Genomic DNA, 26,542 nt, shown 5'->3' on the forward strand with positions numbered 1-26,542 from the left:
AGAATGGGTAGCTCTGTGGCGTTGAACACACATTTGCCCTCATTAAATGTAAGGTTGAGTTCTTTAGCTGTTGCTAAAAATTTCTTGTTGTTGTCGTGCTCAGCTTGTTTTCCCACAGATAGTGACATTATCCAGATAAGTCCTAACAATCTTATCCATTTCCCTCTGAAACACTGACACATAATTAGTGACTCCAAAATGTACCCTTTTAAACTTGTATAATACCCCCATCAGCCTCAAACACTGTACAGGGTCGTTCCTTTTTTTTTTAAATGGGGATTTGGTGGTAAGCTGCCTTGAGGTGGAGTGGAGTACACTTTGTATTGCGCTATCTGATTAATCATCTCATTGATGTGTGGTAGGGGGTAGGCATTCAGGTTAGTGTAATGGTTCATTGTTTGGCTGTAGTCAATAGCCAGTCATTTCTTAGTGTGATTTTTCACAACTACCACCTGGGCTTGCCACAGACTCTTACTGGGTTCAATTACTCCCTCTTTAAGCAATCTCTGGGTCTCAGCTTTGATAAATTCACAATCCTCTTTGCTGTAAGAACGGCTCTTAGTGGCAATCGGCCGCCTCTCGGGGGATAAATCACTGAAAAGGGAGGGAGCTTTGATTTTTATTGCGGACAGACCGCAGTAACTCTCGCGGGGGATGGTAAATGTGGGTAGTGGCCCACCGAAATTTAACACTACTCTCTTCATCTGAGATTGAATATCTAACCCCAGTACCACAGGGGCACAGAGTTCTGGCATAATAAAGAGCCACACATCAGCCAGGTCATGTCCCTGCAAATTTAAAGTAACTTAACACTTGTCCTGTACAGTTTTTGTAAGTTCACTATGAGCCATCGATATCTTTCGGTTCGTTGAATATCTCCGCAAATTTAAGGCTCTGGCAACTCTCTCATGGATGTAGTTGACAGCACTCCCCGAGTCTATTAGACAATCAAGAGTCTCACCATTCACCTCCCCCTTCATAGTCGACCGTTCCAGTCCGCAACATCCCCCAAGCTTTATAGTCAATTGAGCTATCACAGGGGATCTCACCTCTCTGTCACTTGAAGTTGATTCAGCCTGCTCCTCTGAAGATTCCCTCTTTTCACAGTTGTCTTCAATTCCTGCAGCTCCAGGATGCATTTTCTTGGTGCTTCTCTTCTTCTTATCAGTGGGAGTACTTTTCATCTTACGCGCTTTAGCAAAGTGGCCGAGTTTCCCAGAATAGCTGCAGGTAGTAAATCGAGCCAGGCACTTCTGTCTGGGGTGCCAGCTCTTATCACGGAGGTAGCATTTTTCAGGAGTTCGCCTTTTTCTTTCGTTCGGGGTTCCAGCACTCCTGGATGTTTCCTTTTCGGTTTTTTAGCATTTCACTGGACCCCCATGGCACTTCTCGGAGTTTTGGCTACAGTGACTGCCCGGTCATAGGTTAAGGGCTCAGTCTCCAGCAGTCTCCGTCGGATGTAACTGGAGTCAATCCCGTTGACTAAAGCATCCAGCTTCAAGGCATTGTGGTGTTGTTGCACATTGACTGCCCTGTCATCACATTCATTTGCTAGTGAGTCGAGAGCCACATCGGCAGCATCACTTTCCCCGGGTTTCTGGCGTCTGTCTTGGGTAAACTTGTACCTCTCACTTTGTTCGTTTTAGATTAATCACAGTGTTCAAGCTACCGAAAGAAAATAGACACACACACCGAGAGCAGTTCAGTTTATACAAGTCTTTATTACTAAATCTAAAGCTGAATTCACACTACAATATGCAAGCCCTTCCCAATTATACTTAACAATGCCTGGACTGGTCCCAACTGCCAAAGCGAGGCGACGACTGCACACTTGTAGTAGGTTGTCTGGGCGCCGGTAGCAGCTTCTCCACCTCCCCAGACCGGGACGTCGGTTTGGAATCTTGAAGTTCTTCTTCTTGCTGAGAGATGTTGCCACCTCTTGGAGAGTCTCAAACTTCAGCAGTGGGACCATGGCTTATATTACCCAAAAGTTGTTTACTTCAGATCTTATCTCTTTGAACAAATGATTTAATTATCTTCAAGGTCTCCTGACAGTCTGCGACCAACAAAAGACAACTGCATCTCTTGACCTCAAGGTGGAAGTTGGAAAATGTTTACTGATTCATATGCATCCCTGGGCCCCATAGTGGAATTTAGATTATGTCTTCTGATCCAATTGCATCCCTTCTTGCATAAGCTGGTCTAAATCCTCCATTACAGCGTCTAGTCAGCAACTGGTGTCGAGCAAGCACCACATTCCGTGGCACTACATAGTTAGCAGTCAGATGTTCCCGGGCTATAGCCAGAGTGGTAGCTCCTTGTGTTACAGTGAAAGGGACCTCACCCACCAGAGAGTTCAGGTGGCTCCACTGTATCGCCTCATCGACCATGTTGTTTTGAGCCACATAGTAATCGAAACAAGCAATCCAGTGGTTGAAAATTTCTCTGGCCCTCGGGCAGACTGGTCGATTATCAGCTTGAGTGCTGCATCCATTTCAGCTAGTAAAATTGCAGTGCCAGTTGATGAAGTAGACAAAGACGATGTGGTCAAACAATAATCATGGCTTTTATTAGCAGAAACTCATGGTACAATAATGAAAGACAATAGATGCATATACTGTTATATCCAAGAGGAGTGTCATTAACAGTAGAGATAATGCACAGCCAATGTTAGTATAGCAAGGCTCACCAGAGGGGAGACTGGCAGCTTGGCAGACATTCACCACAGTATTGCTATTGTAAGGTAAAACATCATGAGATGGGAATGTGTAGGGAGTTACCCTGTACAGGGCAGTAACAAGAAGGGGAGGTGTCCTTGTACTCCTGTTAGGTAAAACATCATGAGATGGGAATGTACAGGGCTGTAACAAGATGTAAATGCATCCTTGTACTTACAAGATAAGAGAGACATTGATGGATTGAGAGGCAGGAAGCTAGCAGGGAAAGGATAGCAACAGTTTTAGTCATTGGACAAGTAATGATATGATGATGTTCTAAGCATGTATCCAAGGGTATAAAAAATCACCATTTTGCTGATAACGGCAGAATGCATTCTCCGACTAACATGGTTAGTCGCAAGTGTTACAATCCGGTAATAAAGAACAAAGAACCCTGATTTCGACTCAGTCTGGTGTTTGTCTCACTCATTCATGAACAAAGCAGACCTAACACTATGTCCTGGAAAAATGAAGGGGAGTTAAATGTAGTTCGATGGCATAATGAGTTGAAGTCAGGTACCTATATGGAGAAAATAACATATAATTTACATAATAATTATGAATTTTTTTGTTAAGATGTGGACACCATATGAAGAATATGAATTTAGTAATATTGTAAATTACTGAATGTTTTTGTTTATTTTTAATGCTTCCCTTTAGGGATCTGTTGTGGGAGGGGGAGGGTTTGTTTTACTGTTTTATTATTAGACTACTTATTCACTAAAAGTCTTTATTTTTATTGAAAAAAACTAAATAAAGTTTTAAAAAACATGAAAACAGAATCAAACTTTAACTTATCTCTATTAACTTAACTAACCTTAATCCCCTTCTAATTCTAAGCGCCAGTGTATGTAATGTGTGTGTAACTTTAAGAAAAGTTCTTTGGTTCACAGTTCAATCTCAAGTCTCATTCTTCCAAGTTCACTGGTTGCAGGCAATTCTTATACTGTGCACAGAATTTAACATGTATAAAGTTCACCAGGCTTTGGTGCTCGAAAGGTAAATGTTTACCACTCAGGAAGGTTCTTTGGAGGTTTGCAGAGAGAGATTTGTTGTTCCAGGATTTCCACAACTGAGGTACTACCATTAGTCACCTCAATGTCACGCTGATGAAACTTGCCCCATCAGGGTTCTCTAGATGATAACCTCTTTCTTTCAGGCTATCACAGAGTTCTTTCTATTTCCTTATTTCAAGAGAAACATCAGACAGATAGCACTTCCAGCCATCTGCTGCTCTGGAGCTTTTCTTCAGTTCCAACAAGCTTTTCCTGCTTGCTTCAGCTGTGACTGAACTTCTTAGAACAGCAAAATGCTACCAGATTCATGTGGCTTTCCATCACTCCACGGCATGCCCAACTAACACCTAATTGTGAAGTCTCTAGTCTATAGGCATCCTTCAAGGTTTTTGCAAAGGACAGTCTGGCTTGAGCAGAGCTCCGGCATTTTAAATGAGCTCAGTTTGGTGAAAGTGGTTTGTGTTTGTTTGTGACCTACACTACTTCCCCACAATCCACCTCCTTCAAAAATACGTCCACATATAATACAAAATGCGATGTAATCCATCACAGTTACTACGTTCATAGGTTCATATCAAGCTCAGAATTCGATGGGCACACCTTGGGAACTCTTCAGCCGCTGGAAGAACTCAGCAGGTCAGCTTTCATGTGGAGAAATTGTCAGCCAACGTTCCGACTGAATTCCTCCAGCAATTTGCTCAAGGTTCCAGTGTCTGCAGTCTTTGTGTTTCTCCTCAAGAGAGATTCTTCAACTTCGCTCTCATTAATACATGTAATAAAATAATTTTAAAGAATTTTTAACTTCAGCAATATGTTGCTCCCCATTACATCGGGTGGGACTGAGAACGCCAATTAATTATTATTAAATACATCAAACTCAGCAACAAATGCACAACCTCAGGAACAGCGACTGCAACCGTTTGGCCTCTGCGTTGTTTCTGCTCCACATTCATTTACATTGCATGCCTGAGTTTGTCTTCTCCGTCACTGCCCATTCATGGGGTCTCCTACTCACCGCAGCCAAGGAGCATGGAATGGGGCCCAGGGCCGCCCCGCAATGAGGGCGCCGCCGACCATGAGTCGCCATCTCCGGTAACGTGTGGGGCAACGCCTTGATTTCGTTTTGAATCAATTCGTTGTGCGGAGAAGGGCAACAACCAAACTTTCCGCCGTCACCGTGGCAACCAGCCGCACAACCGGAACCGGAAACGGGGCGTTTCCGAGAAGACGCGGCCGCCCCGTGGGCAACCTCACTGCTTTCAAATCAATAAACATTCAACACAGGGATAAGATCACGTTTATCCCACATTTAATTTGGACTGAATGAATTTTTAAAAAAGAGAGAAACCCTACTTGGTTTCTATGGTAACACGCGAACCAATGATCGAGTTTCACGCGATCTCGCGAGAGTTCCTTGGATTGGCGGGAAGTGTGACTTTCAAACCAGAGGCGGCGTCATCCTTTGAAACAGCAGGTGACTGACTGATGGTCGCTTGTGCGCCAAGATGGCAAGGCGTTATAGTACTGAAAGTTATGCGGACAGGTCCGCGTTGAGGCTTTGCCGAGCAGAGGTCGGGCCTGCCCTTCCCGTGGTCCAGCTTCGTGCCCGGAGGGAGAGAGGGAGAGAGAGGGAGGGAGAGAAGAGAGAGAGAGGGAGGGGAGAAGAGAGAGAGAGGGAGGGAGAGAAGAGAGAGAGAGGGAGGGAGAGAAGAGAGAGAGAGGGAGGGAGAGAAGAGAGAGAGAGGGAGGGAGAGAAGAGAGAGAGAGGTAGAGAAGAGAGAGAGAGAGGGAGAGAAGAGAGAGAGAGGGAGGGAGAGAAGAGAGGGAGGGAGGGAAGAGAGGGAGGGAGGGAGGGAAGAGAAGGGTGGGAGGGAGGGAAGAGAGGGTGGGAGGGAGGGAAGAGAGGGGAGGGAGGGAGGGAAGAGAGGGAGGGAGGGAGGGAAGAGGAGGGAGGAGGGAGGGAGAGAGGGAGGGAGGGAGAGAAGAGAGGGAGGGAGGGAGAGAAGAGAGGGAGGGAGGAGAGAAGAGAGGGAGGAGGGAGAGAAGAGAGGGGAGGGAGGGAGAGAAGAGAGGGAGGGAGGGAGAGAAGAGAGGGAGGGAGGGAGAGAAGAGAGGAGGGAGGGAGAGAAGAGAGGGAGGGAGGGAGAGAAGAGAGGGAGGGAGGGAGAGAAGAGAGAAGGGAGGGAGAGAGGAGAGGGGGGGAGGGAGAGGGGGGGAGGGAGAGGGGGGGAGGGAGGGGGGGGAGGGGGGGGGGAGGGGGGGAGAGAGAGGGAGGGTTTCCGCCTAGACGAGACGAGGGGCTTCCGCCTAGACGAGACGAGGGGCTGCTGCCTTCATTTCTGTATCTCCGCATTTTCCGACGGGATTGTGGATCTGCAACATTGATCGCAGGTTGCTTTTGTCAAATGCTTTCAGGTCGTGGAGGGGAAACGTGAACCGCCCCTTTTTATTCTATTAGCCGCTCGAGTTGGCGCCGTTCTAGACATTGTGTGAAATTAATGTTTCCTCCCCTTCACTGTCCTTTTCTTGTCCTTTGACGTAGAAGTAATAAAACACCATAAAAATAAGAAACGTTTGAGATCCCTGTCTATTCGGGGGATTCCATGGTTTGATGTAGGATATAGGATTTACCAAACTTGAAATTCTTTAGATGTCCACTTTTTACGTGAGGTGAGCATGTTCTTGCAGTTTTGATTCAGTTGTGTACTATCCATGCCTAGAATACACCAATGTGCTGGAGAAACTCGGGTCACGCAGCATCCTTGGCCGAAGGCCCCAGGTCTGAAACGTGAGTTACCCCTTTTTTGGGGATTCCTATGGATGCTGCGTGATCTGCTGAGTTTCTACAGCATTTTTCTGTTTTGCTCTAGGCCCCAGCATCTATACATTTTCTTGTTTAATGTCCATTCCTCCCTCGTTAGAAGGGATGGGTCTGTGATGAAGTGTATACATTTTCTTGTTTATTGTCCATTCCTCCCTCGTTGGAAGGGATGGGTCTGTGATGAAGCGTATACATTTTCTGTTTAATGTCCATTCCTTCCTTGTGAGAAGGGATGGGTCTGTGATGAAGTGTATACATTTTCTTGTTTAATGTCCATTCCTTCCTTGTTAGAAGGGATGAGTCTGTGATGAAGTGTATACATTTTCTTGTTTAATGTCCATTCCTTCCTTGTTAGAAGGGATGAGTCTGTGATGAAGTGTATACATTTTCTTGTTTAATGTCCATTCCTTCCTTGTTAGAAGGGATGAGTCTGTGATGAAGTGTATACATTTTCTTGTTTAATGTCCATTCCTTCCTTGTTAGAAGGGATGGGTCTGTGATGAAGTGTATACTTTTTCTTGTTTAATATTCATTCCTTCCTTCTTAGAAGGGATGGGTCTGTGATGATGTATTTGTTTTGAATTGCATCATTTCAGTGATTCATGTACCATGATACCCATTTCCTACAGTGATGTCAACCACTTGGCATGGGGGGGGGATGTTGAGGGAATTGGGGGAAAGTAGGAATTCATGGACACAGTGAGAACAATCCTCAGAACTGTTTTGAAATTGTCCTCTGTGCCATAATAATATTACTTGGACAACAAAGTATAGTGACACTGGTGTGAGCATGAATAAATGCTTTACGACATGTTTTCTGGCTTGACTGGAATTGCTGAAATTCTCAGATGATTGGAACCATTCTGCAAAACTTTCAAAACAAACACTAATAACATCTTCAATAGAAGCAAATGGAGTATTTTTTTTAAATTGCTAGTTAAAACTGAAAGGCTTTCATTAAAAACTGAATTTAAAGTTCATCAAAGATGCTAAACTTTTTCTTTTTGAAAGATGTTAAGCATTTTTATCATGTAACATCTCAGAATGTTTTTGAAGGATCAAGTTCAGTATGTACGAACTTGAAACAAAGCTGAAGGCCTTCAAAGAAAGACTGTTTAGGTTAGTGGACAAAGCAGATAGAATATTTTGTCGGGGAAAAAAATAATGGTAGCTTTTTTTAAAAAAAAAAAATTAGTAAATCATAGAATTGTACAACAGAAATTGACTCTTTGGCCCATTACATTCATGCTGATCTACAATCCACTTGCACTAATTCATTTTTTCTGCATTAAGACTGTCCTTTTGAATATCAACATCTTCCACGCTTTCATGATTTAAAATGTAGTCTGTCGTGGCTATTTAAGTGCCCATTGAAATGTCTCTCAAACATAGTAAACTTGAATATAAAAGGCAGACTACAATTTAAAAGTGTAGAAGATGATGTTCAGAAGAGCATGGGTATCATAGTACATGAATCACTGAAAGTTGATGTTTTTTTTAAATAAAAAAAAAACTAGAAAGAGGCATGAGTGCTGAGGCTGCTCAAGGTACCCTCCCATTAATATGTTGTCCTCATCTCTTCTGTACTTAAACCTTATTCTTTATTTATGTGTTCACATGAAATGCATCTGTTTATCTGGCCTCCACTTTCCTCCTGTGGCAAAGATTTGCAACCCTCAGTTCAAATGATTAGCTCTTGTAACGAGGATCCATTCTTTATGACACTTGTGTTGATGGAATCATCTCAAAATCTCCACTGTCAAGCCCCTTAAACTCTTGAATAAGGTTACCACTATCTGAACTCCATCAAATGCAGACCAAAACCCTCTAGTTTCTTTATATGGCTACCTTCTCCCAGGAATTAGCCTGATAAATCTCCTTTGAACAGCCTCCAATGTTCCTAAATCATCCTTTAGCTTAGCAGGTCAAAACTCAGTACAGTGTTTGGGTAACATAAAACGTTACAGCAAAAGTACACACCCTTTGGCCCTCAATCTGTGCTGACCTATATATTCCTACTAGAAAAAAAACAAAACCTTTCCTACCTCATAACCCTCTTATTTTTCTTTCATTCATGTGCCTGTCTAAGATTCTCTTAACTGCTTCTAATGTTTCAGCCTCCATTTCAGCATTCGAGACACACGGAGCTCTTTGTGTAAAATAAATAAATAGATTTTTTTTTTTAATCTTGCCGGTGATGTCTCCCTTCAACTTTCCTTCCTTCAGTTTGTAGAGATGTCCCCTGGTATTTGCGATTCCTGTACCAAATGATATCAGTAATCTGACATGGTTTTACAAAGACACAATAACTTCATGGTCATCATTCCTTTTTTTTAAATTTTTTTTATTTTTCATACCGTAAACCATATCAATCAAAATACATACAAACATTTCCCTCTTAAGTATACACAGTGGCATTTTCTCCCCTTTTTTCCCCCTACCTTCTCACCCCCTCCAAACCCATTAAACGTTCAACATATACAATACAATAAAGCCATTAAACAATGTCGTCACATAATGAAAATAAACAGTAAAATTGTGTCACTACTTTTACACACTGGATCAAGTCATTTTGTCTATCTTATCATTTTAGGGGGTGGAGGTCCAAGGCAAGCACTCTCTGTTATGTTCCATGTACAGTTCCCAAATTTGTTCAAATAATGTGACTTTATTTTTTTAATTATGTTATTTTTTTCAATGGAATACATTTATTCATTTCCATATTCCATTGCTGTACTCTTAGGCTCTCTTTTGATTTCCAAGTTGACATTATACATTTTTTTGCTACAGCTAAGGCTATCATAATAAATCTTTTTTGCGCTTCATCCAGTTTGAGGCCTAATTCTTTACTACTTGTATTACTTAGAAGAAAGATCTCTAGATTTTTTGGTATGTTGCTTTTTGTGATTTTATTTAATATCTGATTTAGATCTTCCCAAAACTTTTTCACTTGCTCACATGCCCAAATTGCATGTACTGTTGTTCCCATTTCCTTCTTACAGTGAAAACGTCTATCTGATGATGTTGGATCCCATTTTTTTTTTACTTTTGGGGTGTGATCTATAACCCGTGTAACAATTATACTGTATCATGCGTAACCTTGTGTTTATTATATTCTTCATAGTTCCAGAGCATAACTTTTCCCATGTTTCAGTTTTTATCTTTATGTTTAAATCTTTTTCCCACTTTTGTTTGTTTAAATCTTTTTCCTTCTCTTGCAGCTTGATGTATATGTTCGTTATAAATCTTTTTATTACCATCGTTTCTGTAATCACATATTCAAAGCTGATTCCTTCTGGTAATCTCAGTCTGTTTCCCAATTTATCCTTTAAGTAGGCTTTCTGTTGATGGTATGCAAACATTGAGTTATTCCATATTTGTACTTCAATTTTTCAAATGATAATAAATTATTTCCAAAAAAGCAATTTTCTATTCTTTTAATTCCTTTTCTCTCCCATTCTCTAAAGGAAAGGTTATCTATTGTAAAAGGGATTAGCTGATTTTGCATCAATAATAATTTTGGTAGTTGGTAACTTGTTTTTTTCCTTTCTAAGTGAATCTTCTTCCATATATTGAGTAAATGATGCAGTACTGGTGAGCTTTTATATTGCACCAGCTTTTCATCCCACTTACAAAGCATATGTTCTGGTACCTTCTCCCCTATTTTATCTAGCTCTATCTTGGTCCAATCTGATTTTTCTCTTGTGTGATAAAAATCTGATAGATATCTTAATTGTGCTGTTCTATAATAATTTTTAAAGTTTGGTAACTGCAAACCACCTTGTTTGTGCCACTCTGTTAATTTATCTAATGCTATCCTTGGTTTCCCCCCCTTCCATAAAAATTTCCTTATTTCCTCTTTAGTTCATTGAAGAATTTCTCTGTTAAGTGAATTGGTAAAGATTGAAATCAATATTGTATCCTTGAGAAGACATTCATTTTAATGCAATTTACCCTCCCTATCAATGTTAGTGGCAATTCTTTCCAATGTTCTAAATCATCCTGTAATTTCTTCATTAATGGCTGATTATTTAATTTGTATAGGTGGCTTAAATTATTATCTAATCTAATACCTAGGTATCGGATTGCTTGTGTTTGCCATTTAAATGGTGATTCTTTTTTAAACTCTGTGTAATCCGCATTATTCTTTGGCATCGCTTCACTTTTGGTTTTATTGCTAAAGCGAACAGTGAGGGAGATAGTGGACATCCCTACCTAGTTGACCTACTTAATTTAAATTGGTTCAATACATTTCCATTTACTGTCACCTTTGCCAGTGGTCCATTATATAATGCTTTAATCCAATTAATATATTTTTCTGGTAGGTTGAACCTCTGTAATACTTTGAATAAATAATTCCATTCTACCCAGTCAAAAGCTTTTTCTGCATCTAAAGCAACAGCCACTGTTGGCATCTTTTGTCATCATTCCTGATGCTGTATTAGCTTCCCAAACTTAAATGAACTCATTCACCAGGTGTGATGACAAAATTCAAAATGCTTCTGGGTCAACTGTGCAAATTTCTGGATAATCTTTTGATCACTTCGTCACTGTGTTTCTTATTTGAAATAATAGGTTTTTAGGCTAATAGACGTGCTATCTTTCTGCAAGACAAATGACAGTGGTGCTAAAACACTGGAAAAATTGTTTCCATCAGACTAGTATTTCATCAAAGAATATAATTTTAAGAATCCACTGGTTCAATGTCATCCAGGATCATTTCCAAACGCAAGAGAAGACATGCAGGGAATGGAACAGTAAATTAGACCTCCACCTGCACATCTTCATTTATACTGCCTCTGGCTATTAAAGACTTTTTCTTTTCTTTTCTTTGGCTTGGCTTCGCGGACGAAGATTTATGGAGGGGGTAAAAAGTCCACGTCAGCTGCAGGCTCGTTTGTGGCTGACAAGTCCGATGCGGGACAGGCAGACACGATTGCAGCGGTTGCAGGGGAAAATTGGTTGGTTGGGGTTGGGTGTTGGGTTTTTCCTCCTTTGCCTTTTGTCAGTGAGGTGGGCTCTGCGGTCTTCTTCAAAGGAGGTTGCTGCCCGCCAAACTGTGAGGCGCCAAGATGCACGGTTTGAGGCGTTATCAGCCCACTGGCGGTGGTCAATGTGGCAGGCACCAAGAAATTTCTTTAGGCAGTCCTTGTACCTTTTCTTTGGTGCACCTCTGTCACGGTGGCCAGTGGAGAGCTCGCCATATAACACGATCTTGGGAAGGCGATGGTCCTCCATTCTGGAGACGTGACCCATCCAGCGCAGCTGGATCTTCTGCAGCGTGGACTCGATGCTGTCGACCTCTGCCATCTCGAGTACTTCGACGTTAGGGATGTAAGCGCTCCAATGGATGTTGAGGATGGAGCGGAGACAACGCTGGTGGAAGCGTTCTAGGAGCCGTAGGTGGTGCCGGTAGAGGACCCATGATTCGGAGCCGAACAGGAGTGTGGGTATGACAACGGCTCTGTATACGCTTATCTTTGTGAGGTTTTTCAGTTGGTTGTTTTTCCAGACTCTTTTGTGTAGTCTTCCAAAGGCGCTATTTGCCTTGGCGAGTCTGTTGTCTATCTCATTGTCGATCCTTGCATCTGATGAAATGGTGCAGCCGAGATAGGTAAACTGGTTGACCGTTTTGAGTTTTGTGTGCCCGATGGAGATGTGGGGGGGCTGGTAGTCATGGTGGGGAGCTGGCTGATGGAGGACCTCAGTTTTCTTCAGGCTGACTTCCAGGCCAAACATTTTGGCAGTTTCCGCAAAGCAGGACGTCAAGCGCTGAAGAGCTGGCTCTGAATGGGCAACTAAAGCGGCATCGTCTGCAAAGAGTAGTTCACGGACAAGTTTTTCTAGTGTCTTGGTGTGAGCTTGCAGGCGCCTCAGATTGAAGAGACTGCCATCCGTGCGGTACCGGATGTAAACAGCGTCTTCATTGTTGGGGTCTTCATTGTTGAACAATGAAGACGCTATTAAAGACTAACCTGTAAATAACTTGTGGACTTTTGCATTAAATGTAGAAATCTCACAGTTGGTACAAGGCCATTGTGCTTCAAATCTCTCACAGGCTGTTGTCATGGAGAGGATGTGGCAAAGCTATGGAGAGGGTGCAGAGGACATTTACCAGGATTCTGCCTGGATTGGAAAATGAGTCTTCTGAGACGAGGTCAGCAGAGCTGGGTCTTTTCTCTTTAGAGTGAAGAAGGATGATAGGAGACTTAATAGAGGTCTACAAGATGCTGAGAGGCAATGATAAAGTGGACAGCTGGTGCATTTATTCCCTAGGGCAGGAATAGCAAATCTATTCCCGCCCTGGGAAAATTTAGTCTGGCTTGTATGTGGCTCCGGATCCACTCCAATGTTGTTGATTCTTTAGACCCTCTGAAAGGATCTGACAGCCACTCGTGTATGGGCATTTGGGGTTATGCAATATTTAATACCCTCATCGGTAATGCCCAAATTTCATGAAAAAAAAACCTGAAATGAGTTAAAGGCTTGTATGAAGGCTGTTCAATGTTCTGATGTATATTATACACTCCTTTTAATATTGTTAGATTACCTTGGATTTCATGCTGATTTTACAAAGATGACATCATTGGAAGATGTATCACTTCACCTGAACAATAAGATATCTTCCATTAAAAGGTCACTGCAGCTGAAGAGCATGGGTAAGACAAATGAATCTATTTAGTGCTTTTCAGTACTCATTCATTTCAATAAAACTTGAAAACTTTAAACTTATCACAGGTTGCTTTGGGGAGGGCTTTTGGCTTCAGTAAAAATTGCTGCAGGTAAATCTGCATCTGGAAAAGAAAAATTAGCCATAAAGATCACATATTTTGTATAAGCAACTTATTGACCTGAGTGAATTACCAACACTTCTGAATGAGATGTGGTTTCAGTTTATGATCGGAGTTCCTTTTTCATATTGACCACCATTCTTTCTTACTCTGTCATGTTCTGTTTTTAACTTTGTCTTTTGTGAATAAAGTTGATTTTGCTAAGGACCTGAGCAGATGTGCTTTGAAAGAGCCTGCCATAAAAAGTATTCAAAAGATGGTTGAAAGCTACGTTTAATATCCATCAAAAATGGGTAAAACTAGTGCTAAACGACCAAGGTAACCAAAAACAAAAGCTGAAGAAGCAACAGCTCAGCCAGGAACATTAAATGAAAGCCTGATGAGGAGCAGCTCAGGAGGGGCCTTGGGACCAGCTAAACCCAGCAGAAGGGGTCGGGGGGGCGGCCCAAGATATAGCCACCATCCTGAACAAGATGGAAACTTAGTGCACTTGTTTCACAAGTGTTGAATCAGCAATGAGAGACATATTGGAAATTAAATTGTGTAAGATTTAACGGAACAAATAACTCAGGTGGAAGCTGAGTTGGACAAAGCAAAAGACAAGCTAAAGGCTCTAGAAGAAAAAGCAAAAACATGGGACACAAACAAAAGGTTTGATGGAAACGATCAATTATATGGAAAATTTCAGCAGACTTAACAATGTAAGAATCATTGGACTGAGAAGGAATCAAGGGGAAAGACCCAGTGAGCTTCTTTGAAACATGGATCCCACAAATGCTGGGACAAAATAAGTTAAATGCAAAGTTGTAAATTGAAGGAGCTCGTTGCACCCAGAAGAACCTGTGAACAGCAATTACGACCAGCACTGGTAAGATTTTTAAGTTACCAGGAGAGGGATGAGATCTTGGGAGCAACATATGAATATTCAAAAAATAACAATGGCCAATCAGTGCTGGACAATGTAAAAGGACTTTAGCCCTGCCTTGCTCAAAGAAAGAAATATAATGAAGTAAAGAGACCACTGCAATCTTAAAAACTTAAATATTCAATTACTTATCTAATGACATTGAGGGTGGATGTCTCAGAAGATAAAATTGACATGTTTTCAAGAACAAAGAAATGGAAGAATTTTTAAGAAAGTTATGAAAAGATTAAAGTCACCAAATGAGAAGACTGAAAAGATCATTTTAAAACAGGACTAACTGAAAGACATTTTATATTTAGTAGTACAGAACCATCCTGTTTTTACTGCTAAAAGAAACATCATTGTAATTTACATGGAGAGCTCTGGAAAGAAAGTGGTGAAGAAAGTAGTAGGCTGGGTACTCCAATTTAAGGGGGAAAGTGGTGCTGGGAGAGGGGTGGTTTTAAAGGATGGTGCTAAAGGGAGGGGTGGTTCTTCTTTGAAAGATTTTGCGGGCTTTATTCGCCAGCCTCTGGGTTCTATTGTTAACGTCACTGTTGAAGGTAAGGATCTGTATGTTTCTTAACAGGGATATAAATGTAATTTTTTTTTAATTGGAAATATTTTTTTGTTTTACTATATTTGAAAAAGGGTATGGATAAAACACATTTATTAGCCTTAATATTAATGGGATAAACAGTCTGGTGAAGAGGAAAAGGGTCTTGGTATACCAAAAGAATTTAAAAGTGGATCTAATCTTTTTGCAGGAAACACATCTTACCAAATTGGAATATGATAAATTAAAAAGAGGATGGGTGGGTCAAATTATATCATCTTCCTTTCGATCAAAGGCAAAAGGGGTAGCGATACTAATTAAAAATACACCAGTGTTAATAGAAGACATATCGATTGATCAAGCCAGAAGGTATGTAATGGCACATTGTAAAACGCATGGAGAAGCATAGACATTTTGAAAATTTATGCTTCAAAATATAAAGATGAAGACTTTATTAAGGATATCTTCTTTAAAAACAACAGAGGGAAGACAAAATTATTGGTTGGAGGAGATTTTATTTTTGCTTTGACCCAATAGTAGATAAATCTGCAAGAACAGTATTGTGGGCGAAAGCAGTGAAAACCACAATTTCCTATATGAAGGTTCTAAATCTTGTCGATTATACGGAGGCAATTCAAACCCAAAGAGAGAGAGAGTACACCTTTTGCTCAAGGTTGCATGATTCACATACAAGGATTGACTTATTTTTACTGTTTTAAAAAGTAGATTGCTGAAAAAGAATACCTAGCGAGGCTTTTACCAGACAACTCACCACCAAATAATGCAATAATGGAAAAGCAAGACAATCTTATTACCATGCTACTTAAAAGAACAGACTTCTGCAAATTTATAAAGAGACAGATAGAAATATTTTGAAATAAAATAAGCATGATCTACCCCTGACAAAACCATGCTGACTGCAAAGACTTGGGACTTTGGCTCGAGGGACTTCGGTGAGCAGGGGCTAAGAAGGAGCTCCCTGTGTAGTAAGGTGTCCTTTTTGGTTAGTCTTTTAGTACTATTTGTTTAGTTTTTCTTTTTAAATACCCTATATACATTGAGAAAGGAGGAAATGGAGTTAGCTCGGGTAGTCAAACACTCCAATTGTGGGATGTGGGAAGTCAGAGACAGCACAGCTGTCCTGACGACTACACCTGCAAAAGGTGCATCCAATTGCAACTCATGAGCGACCATGTTAGGGAGCTTGAGTTGCAATTGGATGAACTGAGGATCATAAGGGAAGCAGAGGCAGTGATAGAGAGGAGTTACAGGGTGACAGTCACCCCTAGAAGGCAGGAGTCAGGGAATTGGGTGACTGTAAGGAAAGGAGGGAGAGTGCCAGTGCAGAGTACCCCTGTGGAAGTGCCCCTCAGCAATATGTATTTGGCATTGGATACTGCTGGGGGAAGCAGCCTATCAGGGACGAGACGTGGGGGTCAGGTCTCTGGCACAGGGGCTGCCCCTGAGGCTCGAAAGGGAAGGAGGGGTGAGAACAGGGTAATTGCGGTTGGGGACTCACTTGTCAGCGGGACAAATAGGAGGTTTGTTGGACGAGATTGGGGATCCAGGTTGGTCTGTTGCCTCCCTGGTGCTAGGGTCAGGGATGTCTCTGATCGAGTTCACAGAATTCTGCAAGGGGAAGGTGAGCAGCCAGAAGTCGTGGTCCATGTGGGGACCAATGACTTAGAAGTGGGGATGAGGTCCTGAAACAGGAATACATAGAATTAGGCAGGAAGTTAAAAAACAGGACCTTTAAGGTAGTAATCTCTGGATTGCTGCTGGTGCCACGCGCTAGAGAGGGTAGTAATAGGAGGATGTGGAGGATGAATGCGTGGCTAAAGAGCTGGGACAGGGGATAACATTTTTTGGATCATTGGGATCTCTTCTGGGGAAAGTCGGACCTGTACAAAAGGGACGGACTCCACTTGAATGGAGGGGGACCAATATCCTGGCAAGCAGATTTGCTAGAGCTGTGGGGGAGGGTTTAAACTAGTTTGGCAGGGGGGTGGGGAGCAGAGTTTGCGAGCAGTGTCTAGGGTGCATGGCCACTTAGTTAAGAATGATAAAGATAACGAAGGATGGAGATTAAGGTAAAAGGTAGAATAGGGAATATATGTGAGGGTCATTCTCTGAAATGCATGTACTTTAATGCAAGAAACATAGTGAATAAGGTAGATGAGCTTAGAGCATGGATTGGCACTTAGAATCATGATGTTGTGGCAATTAGTGAGACCTGGTTACAGGAGGGACAGGACTGGCAACTAAATATTCCAGAATACAAATGTTTTAGATGTGATAGAACAGGGGGTAAAAAAGGGGGAGGAATTGCTCTGCTTGTTAAGGAGGACATTACTGCCGTGAGGTGGCAGGATGGTTTGGAGGGATCGTCCAGTGAGGCTGTTTGGGTGGACTTGAGGGGTGGAGGAGGCATGAGGGTACTAATAGGATTGTATTATAGTATTATAGACCACCAAATGGGCCAAGAAAATTGGAAGCATATATGTGTAATAAACATAAGATAGTGATCATAGGAGATTTTAACTTCTCTCACATTGATTGGGATACCCATACAGTAAGAGGGCTGGATGGGCTAGAGTTTGTCAAATGTGTACAAGATAGTTTTCTTAATAAGTAGAGGAACCATTCCCTGTTAGGGAATGTGATAGGTCAGGTGTCTGAGGTTAATGTTGGAGAACAAATTGAGTCTAGTGATCACAACTCTATTAGTTTTAGGGAAGAGCAAAGAAGGGCCTAAAGTTGAGGTTCTGGATTGGAGAAAAGCAAATTTTGAAGGAATAAGAATGGATTTGGGGAGTATTGAGTGGGACATGATTTTTTTCAGGAAAGGATGTAAATGAAAAATGGAGAATATTCAAAGAAGAAATTTTGAGAGTCCAGAGTAGATATGTCCCAGTGAGGATCAAAGGAAAGGCTGGAAGTCATAGGGAGCCTTGGTTTTCGAGGAATATTAGAAATTTAGTAAGGAGAAAGAGGGAGGTGTACAAGAGGTATAAAGAGCAGGGTGTTGAGAAATTGAAAGAGGACTACAAGGAGTGTAGAAAAAATCTTAAGAAAGAAATTAGAAAGGCCAAAAAGAGGCACGAAGAGGCTTTGGCAGGCAGAGTAAGAATAAATTCAAAGGGTTTCTATAGATACATTAAAAGTAAAAGATTAGTGAGGGATAGAATTGGACCCCTTGTAGATAGGGAGGGTAGGCTATGTGAAAAGTCAGAGGAGATGGGGAAATTTTAAATGATTTCTTTTCCCCAGTATTCACTAGGGAAAAAAATATTGTACCAGTTGAAGTAAAGAAAAATAGTGGGGAGGTCTTGAATCATATAAGGATAACCGAGGAGGTAGTGATGGGAGTGTTAAAAAAGATAAAGGTGGACAAATTCCAGGTCCAGACAAAGTATTCCCAAGGACACTCAGGGAGACTAGTGTACAGATAGTGGGGCCATTAACAGAGATATTTAGGATGTCAGTGGTCATGGGGGTAGTGCCAGAGGATTGGAGGGTGGCTCATGTTCCACTGTTTAAGAAAGTGTCCAAATGTAAGCCTGGAAATAAAATAACAGGTTATAAAATAAATAATGGACAATAGCGAGATGATGCCATTAACAAATTTTGAATACGAAAGAGCTAAAAGGAAGTAAATTTAAATAGAAGATGAATGGAATAAAATATCTTGGAATAGCAACTGTCAATAACTTACAAAATCTGTATAAACTAAATTATGTTCCCCTTCTTGGGAACATAGAAAGGGACCTGCAGAAATGGAGAGACTTAGCAATTACCTTCGTGGGAAGGGTTAATTGTGTCAAAGTGAAAGTGATACCAGGATTGCAGTATCTTTTTCAGTTGTTGCCTAATCTGTTACCTAAAAACTTCTTTAACTACCATATTAGACAGTTCCTATAGTATAAGGTACCAAGAATTGCACTGGAAAAACTGACATGGGGCTTCAGGTTGGCTGGATTTTAAAATAAATAAATAGAATGCTACTTAGCTTCACAGGCTAGATTTCTCGCAGCCTTCTTCATTGAAGACAACCCTCTCCCTTTTTGGATTCAGATGGGAATATACTCAATGGAGGGGAAAGCAAAGGATTTTATTGATAAATGGAGAGTCAAATCATTAGGGAAAAAAAGACATAATCCCATACTTGTACATATGATCAGAACATGGCAAGAAATTAATGAACAAGGAAAAAAATGGAGATATCAATAAAAGCACCATTGTTTAAAAATGTTTTATTGCCTATAAATATAGGCAATAGAATATTAAATTTGTGGTATGACAAATGTATAAGATGTATTGAAGATTGCTACACAAAAGGAGCTTTTATGTCCTTCGAACAATTAAAACACATATGGAGTGGCCAATGGGACCTTCTTCAGCTTAGATCATTCTTAGGAGAAAAATGGAGACCAGCATTGACCCACCTGAAATTAGTGAAATGGATTAAATGGCCTGGATGAGGAATACACCCAAATTTACCCCTCCATAAATCTTCGTCCGCGAAGCCAAGCCAAAGAAGAAGATAACAAAAATGTACTCTGCGCCCCAGAGCAGAAGTGCAAAACCGGGGTTAGAGGTCAAGGGAAAGAAGGGACTCAGACTTGAGTGAGGTGATTTCATAAAGAATCTGGTCAGATTGGTGTAAGGACACCATGACATCAATTATAAATGCAAGATATGGACTGGTTCAGTATAATTTGCTTTTTATGACAATTTTATCTTACCCCACAGAAATTACATAGATCAAAAGAAATGTTTCAGATATGCCACGTATAATTTAAAGAATAAATATGACACATTTGTAAAGATCTGGCAGCTGTACCTGGACCACATAGGGGCCCAGATACAGTAAGAAAAAGGACTATAAATGCAACTATTATATATTTTTAAACATGGTTTACCCAATTGTATTCTATATATTTAAAAGATAAGTTAAATTCTGATGGTTTGTGGATTTGTATGTCTGGAGGGAGGGAGGGACTTTTTTGTTTGATGTTTGTAAGAATAAGTTTAATAGTGATATTGAAAATTTTATTATGTATATTTTTGGGGGAAAAAATATCAAAAATAAAATATTCCAAAAAAAAGTTGATATTTTTTTGTTGGCTGTGGAGATTTGATAGCAGTGAAGAGGGTTTGTTTTTCAAGTTTCTGGTCGTCCTCTCTTGGAGCCAACACCTTGGAGCAATTGTGAAGAAGACACACCAACCCCAGAGATTTAACTTCCTGTTGAAAATTTTATGAAACTCCTTTCTACAGATGTCCTGTGGAAAGTAATCTGACTATTATCACGGTCTAATTTGGAAGCTTAAGAATGCTGAAAACTGTAGAAAGTGGCAAACCTAGCTAAATCCATCACTGGCACTGACCTCCCACCCACTGAAGACATCAATGTGAGATGTTGCTTCTAGAAGGAAGCCAGTTTCAACCACCCAGGTCACAACTATTACTGCTATCTTTGAGCAGAAGATGTAAAAGTCTAAAGTCCTGCATCTCTAGGTTCAAGAACAATTTTTATCCAACGGATATCAGGTTGTTGAATCTCCTTGTACGACCTTAACCCTAACGAGACCACCAAAAAAATCTGGTGTACTATTGAAATGTCACTTTTTCTTGTACTAACTGCAATTGTAAATATTTACTGATATCTATCTTTTTAAATTATGCTTTCCTGTCTTGGCAAATTGGTAATTTAATGTATCTTTCATACTTGTTCAGCTGCAGCAAGTAAGGATTTTGGTGCATCTGTACATTGTATTGTGTATATGACAATAAACACTTATTATTCATACTTCTTTCAATCTTAAACTGTATATGCATTTCAATATTTTTGTTAGGTAACGACCCTTCCCTGACAACCGTGCTTCAGAAGATTGGACTGGAGTTGCCGAGCATTCAGAATTGTTTAGATACTTTTCAAGGGCAGATACAGCAACAACAAACTGAAATGAAATCCCTTGAGGTAAGGCTTTGTATTTGCGAAAACTAATTGTTTTTATCACAAATTAAAACTTTGTCAATTCAATGTGTGTCAAATTTTAGAATTTCAAACATTCAAGATTTTTTAAAATTAAATATCATGTATCAATGCAGCACTAGCTTGGACCATTTTCCGTACTATATCTAACTGTAAATATATCTTACCATTTTTTAAAAATCTTGTGTGCTGCAGCAATTAAGATATTCATTGCATTTGTCCTTGTGTCTGTATCATTACATTTAAACTTGAATTCCAGAGTGCATGTGAACTTTGGTTGTCATTTTTCATCTAAACTTGTGAAAGGCAATGATTGGCAAAGTCAACAGTTATTGCCCTTTGGAGGCTTCCACTCGAATTGTAGTCATCTAACCATTGAAGATATTCTCATATTTTAAAATGGGCATCTCCAGGATTTTGACCAAGAGGGATGAACAAAATTGAACAGATTTGTCAATTCGACTTCTGGAACACTTTTTGCAATACGAGTTAACCAAATCTGGATAATTTATTTTCCTTATTTTTCTTTTGTAGCATCTTAATTTGTGTTAATGTATTTTATGTAACTGCAAAACCACAGTAAAACTTTCATTGCATTTGTATATCGTACATGTGTTTGTGATTTTTAAAAAAATAACTTAGAAATGCAGAAGGTGGTGTTGTTTCCATTTGTTACTTGTTATCTTTCCAGATGACAGAGGTCACAGATTTGAGGTGACATTGAACATTTAACTTTCTGTAAAGCATCTTCTAATTCGAACACCCTGCATCTGCAATGTATCAATGATTGGGGGAGTGAATAATCAAAATGAAAGATGAGGTGCCAGTCAAATGTTTATTCAAGATAATATTGAACTTTTTTGAGAGTATCAAATGTTGGAGATGTGCTGATCCAAGAAAGTTGAGAGGACTGGTATTTGATCTCACTTCTGGTGTTCCTGGTAGATGTTGAGAAAGGCTTTTGGAGAACATCATGTTGTATCATCCCCAAACTCTGGATTCTTGCAACTTGATAAGTTATATGGCTGATCCAATTAATTTTCTGGCCAATAGAAGTTGGTGAGAAATGAAAAGGCAATGGTTGTTAAAAGTCCTCTTGTGGAAATATTTTGACATGCATGGTATAAATATTACTTGCCATTTATCATCACTTGCCTGAATGATGCCAGTCTAAAAATATATATATTTTATTCCCACTTTTATGTCCTTTACCTAGTGCTGTTGCTTTTAATCTCTTAGTAAATCCATTCATATGTGACACAGAATTATTTTTGAAAATAATCAAAGATCAAGATTTGTATTCAATTTATTGTCTCATGCACAAAAATCCTATTGTTCAGGCAGTCCACAGGTTATGAACGAGTTCCATTGCCTGAATAAGCTGAATTTGTATGCCAGGTGGAACAGGTACTTACAGTTTTTAGCATTCGTGAGTAACATTATATGCATGTGCCAATTGGAGCCACAGTGCGCATTTATACGCATGTGCCAATTGGAGCCACAGTGTGCATTTATACGCATGTGCCAATTGGAGCCACAGTGTGCATTTATACGCATGTGCCAATTGGAGCCACAGTGCGCATTTATACGCATGTGCCAATTGGAGCCACAGTGCGCATTTATACGCATGTGCCAATTGGAGCCACAGTGCGCATTTATACGCATGTGCCAATTGGAGACACAGTGCGCATTTATACGCATGTGCCAATTGGAGACACAGTGCGCATTTATACGCATGTGCCAATTGGAGCCACAGTGTGCATTTATACGCATGTGCCAATTGGAGCCACAGTGCGCATTTATACGCATGTGCCAATTGGAGCCACAGTGTGCATTTATACGCATGTGCCAATTGGAGCCACAGTGCGCATTTATACGCATGTGCCAATTGGAGCCACAGTGCGCATTTATACGCATGTGCCAATTGGAGCCACAGTGTGCATTTATATGCATGTGCCAATTGGAGCCACAGTGTGCATTTGTACGCATGTGCCAATTGGAGCCACAGTGTGCATTTGTACGCATGTGCCAATTGGAGCCACAGTGTGCATTTATACGCATGTGCCAATTGGAGCCACAGTGTGCATTTATACGCATGTGCCAATTGGAGCCACAGTGTGCATTTATACGCATGTGCCAATTGGAGCCACAGTGTGCATTTATACGCATGTGCCAATTGGAGCCACAGTGTGCATTTGTACGCATGTGCCAATTGGAGCCACAGTGTGCATTTGTACGCATGTGCCAATTGGAGCCACAGTGTGCATTTATACGCATGTGCCAATTGGAGCCACAGTGTGCATTTATACGCATGTGCCAATTGGAGCCACAGTGTGCATTTATACGCATGTGCCAATTGGAGCCACAGTGCGCATTTATACACATGTGCCAATTGGAGCCACAGTGCGCATTTATACGCATGTGCCAATTGGAGCCACAGTGCGCATTTATACGCATGTGCCAATTGGAGCCACAGTGCGCATTTATACGCATGTGCCAATTGGAGCCACAGTGCGCATTTATACGCATGTGCCAATTGGAGCCACAGTGCGCATTTATACGCATGTGCCAATTGGAGCCACAGTGCGCATTTATACGCATGTGCCAATTGGAGCCACAGTGCGCATTTATATGCATGTGCTAATTAGGACACAATTATGCACATGCGCGAATTGGGGAACAGCCCATTTGTATGAGTTGTTCATAACCTGGGTACAATACTGAACATCGTCTTCCACTTGTTCATTATTTCCTCATACTTTAATAAAGCTAATAGCTTTGCCAAATGTTTGTTTTCTTTTCTAAAACTTCAAAGGGTTCAGGCCCAAAACATTGATTATGTATCTTTATCTTTGCTACATGAAGTAAACTGCATGACTTGCTGAGTTTTTCCAGCATTTTTGTGTGACCTACAATCGCAACATCTGCAATCTTCTAAGACTGTTGGCTGTGCCTAGTCATGTTTGGATTTTTTTAAATGGCGTTATATCATAAGTTTTTTCCATTTCAAGTTTATTATCATCCGATTGCACAAGTACGTCCAGGCGAAAGAACATTCTCCAATCCTCAAAATATAACGCATGTACAGACAAATAATGCTTGTGCAAGACAAATAATACTAAATAAAAATAAATATTATTTTGTAAATAATGGACTCTCGGATCATCAGTGTGAGTCATTCAGCATTCTCTCTGCCCATGGAAAGAAGCTGTTCCTCAGTCTGGTACTCCTGCATCTCTTTCCCAACAAGAGTAGCTGAAAGATGCTGTGTGTGGGGTGGTAGGGCTTCTCACTGATTTTTTGCACGCCTTCTTCAGATAAAGATCCTGCTTGATCGTTTCAATGGTGGAGAGTGAGACCCCAGTTATCCTCTCTGCCACTATTATGATCCTGTGGATTGTCCTCTCATCCAATTCTCTACAGCAGCCACATCATACTGTGATGTAGCTGGCCAAGACAACTCTCAATAGAGCTTGGAGAAAGTTAACATGATGGAGGACTGTAGCCTTACCCTTTCACTTTTCTCAGGAAGTGCAGTCACTGTGGCTCCTTCCTGACAAGTGAGGAGATGGTTTATGTCCATGATAGATCTCTTGTTAAGTAGAATCCTAGAAACTTGGTGCTTGCTACTCTCCATTACCGAGTTATTGATGTGTAGTGGAGGGTGGTCGTACCTGGTCCTCCTAAAGTTCACAATCATCTCCTTGGCCTTGTCAATGTTGAGATTCAGATTGTCATTGAGGCCTGTTACTGTTGTGCTTTTTTGTACTTACTGGGATCATGGTGGTTGTTTTGAAATCTGTGGGGACAGTGGGTCTGCACGAGGTATTGATGTCCATAAAAAGTCTCTCAATTGGTCTTCACAATCCTTCAGTAATCAAATAGGTGTGTTGTCCGGCCCTGCTGCCTTGTGTGGGTTCACCTTGGGTAGGGTTCTCCTCCCCTCGGCTGCAGCCATGCAGGGGACCCATTCATCAGGCGGGCACAGAGCTTTCTTCGGTGTCAGCCTGTTCTCATTAAACTGTGCATAGAAGATGCTCAATCTATGGAGGGGAGGTGTCGTCTTTAACTCGCAAGGTTGACTTGTGATCTGTTATGGTCTTGATCCCTTGCCATGTATCTCATGTCACTAGTGTTGCACAGCTGTCTGTGGATCCTCTGGGCATGTCCATGCTTTGTCTTTTGGATTGCACAGGAGAGTTCAGCTCTGGCTGATCTTAGTGCTGTCTTGTCCTCTTTCCTGAGTTCTGAGAAATACTTGGACCTCTGCATCCAACCAGGGTTTCTGGTTAGCCCTGGTTGTGAAGCAATTGATCTCGGTGCCATATCCTCAATGCATTTGATGATGTAGCCAGTAACTGAGCTCATGTACTCCTTGATGTTTACGTGATCATTATAGGTTGCCACCTCCCTAAAACAGCTTCATTCCATCGTCTCAAAGTTCATGGACGTTGCTGCTCCAGTTATTAACAAAAAATTGTAGATTCTTATTGTATCTTCATTACAATTAAACATCTCCAAAAAATAATAATAATTCAGAGGAAATCTAAAAAAGGAGATGGCCAATAGACATTTTCTGGAATATCCACAAGGAAAGAATGGGAGAAAAATTCTTGTGGGAAATTCTAGAGTTTAGTGTCTGGCTGTTGAAGCATGGCTATCAATGAGGTAAGCTAGAAGTTAGAATCATTTGAATGCTAAGATGAATGTTGAAGTCTGGCAGAGGTTTTGGAGAGAAAAATGATGTGGCTGAGCTGGTTGGTGGTAAAATTTGAGTCTATCCTACCCACCCTTGTCTCAAATTTTCCAACCTAGAGGAATGACAGCCCCAGTACCACACAGCCAGCAGTGCACAGATCAATAATTGAACCTAAGCCTTGATCTGCTCTGATTTATTCCCTGAGCAGTAGATTTATAGAGTACTATTGCTTTTTGTGTAGTAGATCAAAATGATAACTGCATCTGCTAACTAAAATCCAAGATGATTCAGTAGATGAGCCTTTGATATTTTTAAAAAAAAACCTTTAAATCATTAAGGTTTGATTTGGATTTGCAAAGCATCTTCTGATATTTTATTAATTCTGTTTGGATTATACATCTATGTTCATTTTTCTGTTTGCTGAGAATGAAGTTTTGGCCTGACCCTTTTATTTTGTAAAAGATTACTCTCTCCGCATAGCATTTGGTGCTTGCTATTCTTGTTCTTGGTTTTGTTTATTTGTTTTGATTTTATTGCTATGTAGCAGCTGTGTAGCGGGTTGAGCGGATGCATATCGCAGTATCGTGAACTGTCACCGGTGTGGCTCACTAGTAAACGCGTGGGAGCTGCGGGCTGGGCCACTCTGACCTCACCTGGGCAATAGACCACATACACGTGGTAATGCATGCTGAGTAACTGCATGCTGGATTGCTATGCCTCTTTCTAGAGGGCATGGGGCTCCAACCATGTTTACTTTAAACCTGCCAGCCCCACGGATTGGCGGCAAACACATAGTGATGTCACCCCTCTTTCCCCCCCGCCCCGGGCCTGGGGAGGGATATAAAGGAAGTATGCCAAACTCAAATAAACAGTCTTTGGTTGACTAACCCAGTGTATGTGTGTTGATTTAGTAGCTCTACCAAAGTAGTCGCTACAATTGGTGACCCTGACTGCAAGATTCAGCTGAAGCTTGAATCTCCAGCTATCATGGATTCAGCAACAGCTGCAGTTAATGTGGTGGGAGTTCACTTGCCTCCTTT

General features: G+C 40.9%; 2 protein-coding genes across 10 annotated transcripts in view; one reads left to right on the plus strand and one right to left on the minus strand.

Annotated features, from left to right (window-relative positions):
- The window catches only part of cfap53 (cilia and flagella associated protein 53), a 58,808-nt gene extending 53,938 nt beyond the window's left edge, over positions 1–4,870 (minus strand). For 2 of the 4 annotated variants that reach the window (XM_069923889.1, XM_069923888.1), the window contains exon 1: positions 4,749–4,870. In XM_069923889.1, coding sequence (XP_069779990.1) covers positions 4,749–4,820 — 72 coding nt within the window. In that variant the 5' untranslated portion in view covers positions 4,821–4,870. Of the gene's footprint in view, positions 1–4,333; positions 4,567–4,629; positions 4,726–4,748 lie in introns of those variants that run through there. The other 2 variants (XM_069923890.1, XM_069923891.1) reach the window with 2 other exon arrangements.
- Positions 4,871–5,085: 215 nt separating this feature from the next.
- ska1 (spindle and kinetochore associated complex subunit 1) overlaps positions 5,086–26,542 on the plus strand; it is a 47,627-nt gene continuing 26,170 nt past the window's right edge. Inside the window, exons 1-4 of one of the 6 annotated variants that reach the window (XM_069923898.1) lie at positions 5,215–5,304; positions 6,276–6,403; positions 13,100–13,213; positions 20,664–20,788. In XM_069923898.1, coding sequence (XP_069779999.1) covers positions 13,132–13,213; positions 20,664–20,788 — 207 coding nt within the window. In that variant the 5' untranslated portion in view covers positions 5,215–5,304; positions 6,276–6,403; positions 13,100–13,131. The other 5 variants (XM_069923899.1, XM_069923895.1, XM_069923896.1 and 2 more) reach the window with 5 other exon arrangements.

Source organism: Narcine bancroftii, chromosome 3, assembly GCF_036971445.1.
Source record: "Narcine bancroftii isolate sNarBan1 chromosome 3, sNarBan1.hap1, whole genome shotgun sequence".
Taxonomy (NCBI): Eukaryota; Metazoa; Chordata; class Chondrichthyes; order Torpediniformes; family Narcinidae; genus Narcine; species Narcine bancroftii.